General features: G+C 39.1%; 1 protein-coding gene across 1 annotated transcript in view; it reads right to left on the bottom strand.

Annotated features, from left to right (window-relative positions):
- Positions 1–7,433: 7,433 nt before the first annotated feature.
- The window catches only part of fbxo41 (F-box protein 41), a 40,946-nt gene continuing 39,342 nt past the window's right edge, over positions 7,434–9,037 (bottom strand). The window contains exon 13 of the mRNA XM_054744836.2: positions 7,434–7,644. Coding sequence (XP_054600811.1) covers positions 7,582–7,644 — 63 coding nt within the window. The 3' untranslated portion in view covers positions 7,434–7,581. The remainder of the gene's footprint in view (positions 7,645–9,037) is intronic.

The raw sequence follows: 9,037 nt of genomic DNA, 5'->3' as shown, positions 1-9,037 counted from the left end.
GCACCAATGCTTTTACAATTGTATTTCAACTAACCTAAATATTAAAACATCTACATTTCAACACAACTACAGATCAATGCATTTTCACTTAAATTTCAATTTGACAAAATACAATATCATGCTGTTTCTGCCTGGATTCATCGGTTTTGCAGCATTCATTCAACATCTAGTTTGCATCAAGATTTCGATGTCAACCGTTCTGATGATGATTCAGATCAGTAGTGTTTCAATAAGCTTGCTGTCTGGGATTAGAGAAGAAAAAATGTCACACTAGGAAAAACCATAAAAGGAATAAAATCTGCAGATAGCAGAAAACTCGTTTAACTTTATTTAAAAACAAATACTACAGTTTGAAACCATTCAGCTGTTTCTTTCAGAAGCTTTCGAAACCACATGACTGAAGGAGTTTTTGTAAGCTGAGACATTTGCCTTCTGTTGGCAGTGTTTCCTCACTTCCCCTCCTTCTCCAGTCAGACAGTGACAGTAGGAGGAAAACCCCAAACTGCTGGCAGGTCTCCTGCTTTATCAGCTCCATCGGGGGAACTCGTGAAGCTGCAGAGAACTTTAACAGAACCTTTTCTACTGTCCAAATTACGTTTTTCTGTTTAGTTTTGTCTCTTTTGAGAAGTACCAATTTGCAGCTGAGAAGCACAACTCCTAGTTTTGTTATTTCCGGTTTGATGTGCAAACTTCCTGAATGTGGTTTTCAAAGAAAATAACAGCCTTGGTGTCACCTTCCTCCTCAGAGAATTTCACTCTGGCATCTCTGAACTTTCTGGTGAAATGAAACTTGTTCACACAGATGCCTTTTTTTGAAACAGGACAAAAAAAAGGAGTAAATGTTAACGTGAATTCATTATTTTTACAAAGACAAGTTCGAATAATCTGAAGAAACATTGTTTTTGAGGGATTTTAGTTTGTTAAAGCAGGTTTTATCTATTTACAGCCAGTAGAGGGCTGACTGCTCCCTGAGCAATGAAATAAATAAATAAATATGAAGGCGGAAAGAGCTATTGAGCTGTAATGTCCTAATGTGTCTTTGTGTTTTCATCTGATTTGATCACAATTGATCGAATGAGTTTATTCTGAGTTTTTTTTACTGCTTTGTTTTATTACAGCAGCTTTTCTATAATGTTAGTGTTTATAAAGGATCACAAGAACCTGAGTGCATTTAAAGTACCACCAAATAGTTTTTTAAAACTTTAATCTAGAGCTTTACCATTGATGTAATTGATTGTTGAGTTAAAAACTTGACTAGTTTCATATTTGACGCCACTCTGCAGCCCTCTGCTGACCAAAAACCAAACTTGATAGTTCCTATAGGGGGAGCACCTGCTTCACGACTGTCAGCTGTTAAACTAGCAGTTAGATGTGTATTTTCTCTGGCGATAGGGGGCAGTACTTACCTAAATCATTGCACGCAAGCGGTATTTTTGTGTTCGACTAAGATCTTACCAACGGATGGCCATTTGGGTCAAAAACCTCCTGGGAGTGCAACTTCCAGCAAAATGTCAAGCACATCAGACTCCCTTTCATGTTGGGGGAAGGTGAATCAACAGAGTCCGAATAAGTGTAAAAAAGGGTTTATTACTATAACGGGAACTAAAAGTGCAGCAGGAATAGTCCAGCTGGAGGGGGGTGGGGTGGGGGGTGGTCCTAGACACAGGAGAGTTAGAGGAGGGTGGCGACCAGGTCGAAAGAGGTAACAAATTGCAACTTACAGTTCGAAAACCAGGGGAGCTTGGGAGGGGAGGAGGTTCGATCAGGCGGGAGTCTGTGATGAATGGGAGACGGTGCAACACACTTGCCAGGACACAGGAGATAGAGATTCCAGGAGGGGTCTGAGGGAGCTGAGCTCGGAGATGAGAGCAGGATCAAGTAAGGGGGGTGGACGGTAGCGAGAGGGCGACCAGGGACAGGCTGGGAGACAGTGGGCTTGGTGCAGATGGCTGCGCGGCAGGGTGGAAGGTGGTGGCTGGAATCTGGAGGAGATGCAAATCTTAAAAATCAGGCAAGCTCGTAAAGTACACAGGAACTAGAAAAATAAAATCGCTTGAAGCAAGGCTCAGCAGCGTTTAGCAACTGCTTTATCAAAAAATGGCTCGGACTTATAGATACCCAAAGTTGAGCTAATCATCCAGCAAATGAAGACGTCTCCCAGCAGCTTACATGTCCCTGGCCAACTGATGAGCAGATGGACTGCAGCTGGTCCCACTCCTTGACACGCCCACCTGCAGGAGAAGCTCAGAGGTGTTTTAGCTTGTGAGAGGAGGACTCACCCCCAGACCGTGACACTCCCTTTCATTACAGGCAACGAGTGAAGAGGTAAATGTGTAAAACAACATTTATGAATGGTGAAAGTTTTGTAATCGTTACAAATCAGTAAATGCATTTTGTCCTCACGGGCTCCCATAGAAGGAAACACGGCGTCTAGTATGGTGTCACCCAGAGACTTACAACAGCTCCCATGTCTTTTACACCCGGGTTTTATAGATATACGATGTTATGCAGCCGCCAATATTTTTCAACAACTGGGCATCGTTTCATTAATTTTCAGCAACATTTTGATGATAACGGTAAAAACTACACATTGTCCCTTTAAAACAAAACCCCTGAGAGACCCCATTACCTCACCTCTAAAGCAAACAGCGACAACAATTTAAAGCATGATTTATTGATGACATCAAATGAATGAAAATCCATCGAATACAGTCATCAAAGAAGGCTGATTGCTCGTTTTGGGAAAGCACTTTTCATCCCAAAGGATCTGATTTTGTCACAGAAAGAAATTCAGATGAAGTTAATGTCCATGGCAGTCAAAAATAATAACTTGGAAATAAAATTACGCACTTAATTGCCCTGTTAAGTGTTGAGGTAATGAGTAACACGCTCTTTAGATAAATGGGCAGATTACAATCATTCAGACATAAAACACACGTCTTTTCAGCTCTTGCTCGGTTTTTCTATTGCACATAATGAAATGTATCAGAAGTCACTTGAATTAAAAACATGTAATTATGAAGAAGAACCTTTAATATAAGATTTTAAATGAGTTGAGTGGACGTTTGAATAGTTATTCCACCTCCAGTCTGCTGATTCAGAGCAAAAACAAGTCATTTCACACAACAAAACAGGTGAAAATCTACGCAAAATGAACAACAAAACCAAAACATGAGCTCCTATCCTAAAAAGCACTTGAATGTAGTTGACCAGCTTTCCTCCTTAACTTTCTGCCCAAAACAGAACTATGGCACTGAATGAACGACGTTGCAAGGATCAGGACAAACTGCACGTCTGTTTGCTGATACAGAAATATGCAGGAATCATCTCCAGAGTCTTTATTTCCTGGGGGATCCAACATGGAAGGTCCACACCAAGCAGCAGGCATCCCAGGATCATCTGCCTACACCGAAGACCGCAGGGTCCAGAAAAATGTTTGAGAAACAAAAAAGTGCATCATATTTTTTCTTTTCAAATACAGAGAAACATTAAAAACAACACCTTATAATAAACATCTGAATGACCTTTTTTTCTCTATAGTGCAACAACAGACAGGATCAAATGAAGATTACTAACCTGCAGGCAATCAAAGCTCTTTATAAACATTTAATCATTTTCTCGCCACAGTAGCAGAACAGCTAAAGAAGGCAACTCAATGATTGATGCATGAACACAAACATGCCAACGTTTTACACAGCGCTCATTTTTTTATAGAAATAAATAACTGAATTATCATCTGTATACTCTTCTTAAATAATCTCCGTCTATATGAATCTGATGCACATTTAATATAAAGTATCTAGTACACAACTTCAATGTCAACACTACTGTTATACATAATAAACTTTAATATGTTTATCTTTCATTCAGAGAGAAAAAGTCCTTACAGAGAGAAGATCTGTAAACGTCAGACTTATGACCTTAATATATCATATCAACATCAAACGTTGGTCTGTTTTTCTTTTGGTTTTCTACAAATATTATGTACAGAGTAGCTGATAACGAACGCAGGATTGTCTGAAACTCAAAATCAGTAAGTGTTTTGTGTATGTCTCAACAGTGTGTGTGTGTGTGTGTGTGTGTGTGTGTGTGTGTGTGTGTGTGTGTGTGTGTGTGTGTGTGTGTGTGTGTGTGTGTGTGTGTCTGTTAACCTCCTTCACCTTAAACTCAATTCCTTCAGCGGGTCAAGGAAGAACCTGGAGAAATGGAGGTTCACAACTCTCATCTTATAAAGGAAACATTCATTTTTTTTCAGTTATGCTCCTCTCTTGTACCTCATCCGATGTAATAAAATCACAAAAAAATACAAAAAATAAATCATAAGGGGGTTGCTTTGAGATAAAGTGTGCAGATTATAGATAGATGAAACTACTTTGTATTTCTTGTGTTGGGGTTGATGTGTGGAATAAATTAGACCAGGAGCAAAAAGATTGTTCAACAATGGTAAAGTTTAAGGGTAGGTTTAAATCAAATGTGATTGAATATTATGAATCAAGTCAATGAAAAAATGCATAAAATATTAAAGGTCATTATTTTTTAGAAAGCAAGAATGGGGATTTGAATATATTCCCATACATTTCAGATATGATGTAAAAATTATGGAATTGGTATGCCATTCTAAAAGTTTGTTTAAGTTCAAAGGGTTTGGGGGGTTGGGCTTATAAGCTTATGCCGGCACCCATTCTTAGAATTGTGTAAGTTGTGTGTTTGCTTGTAAACCTGCAAATGTTTTTTGTTGTACTATTTTATCGTACTATTGATTTTAATTTCTCATTTAATTTCTCATTAAACTTCTCAACAAAAAAAAACTTCTCACTTTATTGATCCCAGACTGGGAAATTGCAGTCAATGTCGAATTAACTTAACCAAGTTATGTCAACGGGCACCACTAAATCTAATTGCTTAAGTAATATAAATTTACTTTTACCATAACAATGTATAAATGTAATGTATATTACCATTTACATGTACATTTCTTGTTTAATTGGTATTTCAATAAATTTGCAGCTGTCTCTAGTATGAATTATTGCCTTGTGAGTCATTCTCCTAGAAAAAATAGCTCTGGTGCTCCTGTTTCAGGAGCTAGAAGTTAGCCGGAAGAACGGTGAGCAGAAGACGGCAGGTTTTGGAGTCTTACTTCCTGATATTCGGGCATCTCGCCTCTGATTGGCTAACAGCGATACACCTCTACCACTGACTCCTTTTGCTTTGCAACTTTTATGTTTTTTTCTGCATACATAACACAAGCCTGAAGGAGTTCCGCCATGTTGTGGAGGTGCTGATGCTAACAGTTAGCTTCTACTAACACGAGACGTGCTCTGCTGTTTCCTGGATGCTTCATCAGCAACAGCCTTTCCCGTTGCCAGTCAAGATGGATGAGTCGTTGAATGTTAATTTGCAGTGTGACAGACCTGAGTGGCTTTTTCTGGTCTGAGCGTTCTCCATCTATAAGCAACCAGGCTTAGTGGAACCAGGTGACATAACTTTATTAAGTTATTTCAACATTTCATTTTTTAGAGTGTGGGGAAGCTTGCTCTAAAGAGAAGGAAACCAAATTGAGCCAGACCCTATATTAAAGTAGCTTTCTGGAGTTTTCCGCTTTCAAAAATTATCTATGATTTTTCAGACATCCGTAAAAGTGATGACGTTATATTTAATATAAGTGATACGTCTTTTTTTTTGTTTTTTTCCTGAGCACGCCCCCTGCCCTGCAGAGCTCTGTGCAATAGAAAACTGAGCGCCAACCAGAACTGACCAGTAGCGGTAGTGCTTAATGCAGAGTTGATGAACTTTTCATGCACAGGTAAGTCTCTAAAATATAAATATATGAAAACACAACATGAAATGAGAATAATACTCGTGTTTTAGCTGTTTGTTGGCTACAGAAGTACATTTATAAACAAAGAAATGTGAAGTCGCCATCTTGAAAAAAAAAAACGAATCCAGAGATGATTTGTGTGATATGCTTGTCAGATGGTGCCATCGGATAAGAGAAATACTCCGGAAAGATACTTTAAGATTTCACATAATGGGATTTTCAAGTGTTGACTAACCTTACAATAAATCCATCATTTCTCCTCATAAGATGGTCTCATTTTAAAATTCTTGAGACAAATGATTTAAATTCCTTTAAGGAATACTCCATATTCCATATGTTATTAATTTATGTCATTAAGTATAGCTCATATATTATCTATAAACCTTTTACCAAGCTATGCGCTTTATTTTTATTGCACTTTCATAAATAGGGGAGACTACTTTAATGCGCAGGAACGACAGGAGTCAGAGAGTTTGGGTCCCTTATCTCTATGATAAAAATAAAGATTTTGATCTGGGATCTCTGTGTTTTTCAGGCCGCAGATGCCTGGTAAACACGCACCTGTAACGCACAATGTTCCTGCTCTGTGTTTCATCTGTCGGCGCTGAGAAACAGTTTCTCAACAGATTCTAACCCAGACACAAGTAAACGTCCTCCAAAGCTACAGGACGAGCTGAGCAGCTCTGCACGACTCACAAGTCCTTTAAGTGTCACATTAGCGGGCATATTGCGGATTTTAGTAACACACCGGGGCCAAATCTACTTTCCTCTAATGTGAAGGGAAGGCTGCGGACTTGTAAAGCGAGCCAATGTCACATCAGCAGAAAAAAACCAAAATACATCAGCTGATGAGTATAAATCAAGAGCGTAGCCCTGTTAATAGGAATGGCACTGTTCCATATGGAAACAAACACTACAACATCTGTATGCACCTGGAGACGTTGTTTTATATGAAGCGCGCCCTTTTTGTTCAGTTGGAGCTGCTAAAAGGATCCTGACTTAACCTGCTCTTCCTGGTTAAATGGCACATCGGAGGAAACGCTTTCATTCTCACGTTCCATACAAACAGCACCAGTGACGTCAGATACTGTCCTCTGAAAACAAATGAGATGCCATAAAGATCAAAAACACTGGTTCCAGACGTTTGCGGGAGAAAGCGGAGGACGGTATCGGAGGTGAGACGTGCCGCTGCCGCGTGACACCCAGAAGACGAGGCCCGTGTGTTTCAGCATGACGTTGTCACTCGCGCCTCAGTGCAGCAGATTTCACTTCTGCGTGGAAGCAGTAATGGTTCTTAAATCGTTTTTTAGTCCGGTCTCAGGGTACAGCAGTGCAGGACAGGCTGGGTTATTTGTTACCCTTGAGAAACAAATGTTTTCTGTGCATCTGTAGAAAGTTATTACACGTTCCCGTCAGTGAGCCATTGGTCTCAGTCATCATGGACAAAAAATAATAACTCAGCTCAGTCAACAGGCTCAAAATGTGTCTCAAGAAATGGATCCGTCTCTGACTAAACCCACTTTTGAGTTTGAAAAAACAAAATGAATCGAACAGACGTCCTTTTTACTTTTTCATCTGGTTTCCTTTTTTAAAAAAGTGCCACTGTCGGTCCGATGGTCCCAACATTTGTTTTTCTAATTATTTTATGACCTTGTCTTATTTTAGATGCGACAGACGCCCCTGGAGCCGACTCAAACCAGCCGTGTCCTTCTGACCGACTCCAGCTACGACGGCACCTCCATGGAGAGGCTGCACAAACGATGTTAGCAGAGGCTGTCTGCTTTCACATGCAGGATTTTAGAGAAGCCAGGCCTCTTCTTTAGAGCCTAGGAAACAGAAGGACACATAACGTCATCCACATAAAAGCAGCCAAATTTCCAGAGGCAAAATCTTATCTGATTCATGCAACAGCTGAAGCATGACTGCATGTTTTCAAGGTTTACCTCATGAGAACTTGCCTAAAAACATGCTGAGCAGCAACAAACTTCAGTGAGTCAAGATAAAAAAAAGTGATTTTTATACCTTTTTTTGACAGTCATGGCTGTGAATCACTCTTAAGCTGTTCCCTTAGGGAGCCTAAATACTGTAAGACTCCTCCCCTTCCGGTCAGCTCACGGGTCCCGGAACAACGGAAAGTTAAGTGAGCTCTCAGAGTTATTTTCTAATCCACTTTGCCTTACACCCTGAATCACACATGCTGCTCTTCAATTTTTTTTGTTCTTTTCTTTTCAAATTTATTTAATTTTCTCATTTGTATGATATTTCTAGATCTTTTTAAAGTGTTTTTGTGATTTTTATCATGAGCGGCAGTGTATAAAAGATTGTTTCTTCTTAAATGAAAAGAAATTGTGGGTTTGGACTATGTCCGTCACGTACTTTGAGATTTGTTAGCTTATAAAATTTCGTAAGTAATAGATCAAATCAGATTTTGCAGAATCGGACTTACTTACCACATGGCCAGATTTTTTGCTTTGGTTTTTACGATGTCTAACGCTCCTTCGTGCATCCTACAAGAAAGATTCAAAGCTCGCTAAACTCACAGCCATTTTTTTCTCCATGTCTGTTTCTATGACATCAATCTGGTGAAACGTATTTGTGGTCCTCCACGTCTTTTCACACAGAAGCTAAAATAACTTTCAAAAATAACCCCTTTCTAGGCATCAGAATGTGTCTTTAAAATTCACAGACATCACGTGTGAAGTCCAAGGCACACATCAAACGGGATTAGGATATGGCTTTTATTCCCTCATTTGCATTCGTTTTTTTCTGGTAATGCTTCCTTTTACAGTCCCCTAATTACTAAGTACTTACATGGTAATTACATAGTAAGTTAAAGTGTATTATCGTTTCTGAGTTCTTAAACAGTTCTTACCATGTAACTCAGATTCAATTCTAGTTTTTATTTTATTCATCATTCCCATCATTACATCATTTACACAATAATTACACCTTATTATAATTACACACTTTAATAACGCAATAATAGACTTTAACTTACTGTGTAATTACCATGTAAGTACTTAGTAATTAGGGGACTGTAAAAGGAAGCGTTACCTTTTTTCTTATTTCCAGGAAACCATGGTCTGGAAGTAGATGGGCGTGACTTGGGCTGCTTATATTTCTAATTGTGTGAGGGCTTCACCACCATCATCATCATTATCATCATCAAAAAAGGAGAATTATTTCATGTATCTGCAAGCTGTGTTTACAGAGATCAGA

Source organism: Nothobranchius furzeri, chromosome 6 (genome assembly GCF_043380555.1).
Source record: "Nothobranchius furzeri strain GRZ-AD chromosome 6, NfurGRZ-RIMD1, whole genome shotgun sequence".
NCBI lineage: Eukaryota > Metazoa > Chordata > Actinopteri > Cyprinodontiformes > Nothobranchiidae > Nothobranchius > Nothobranchius furzeri.
The sequence above is the reverse complement of the archived record's forward strand: the minus strand, read 5'-3'. Positions and strand labels throughout refer to the sequence as shown.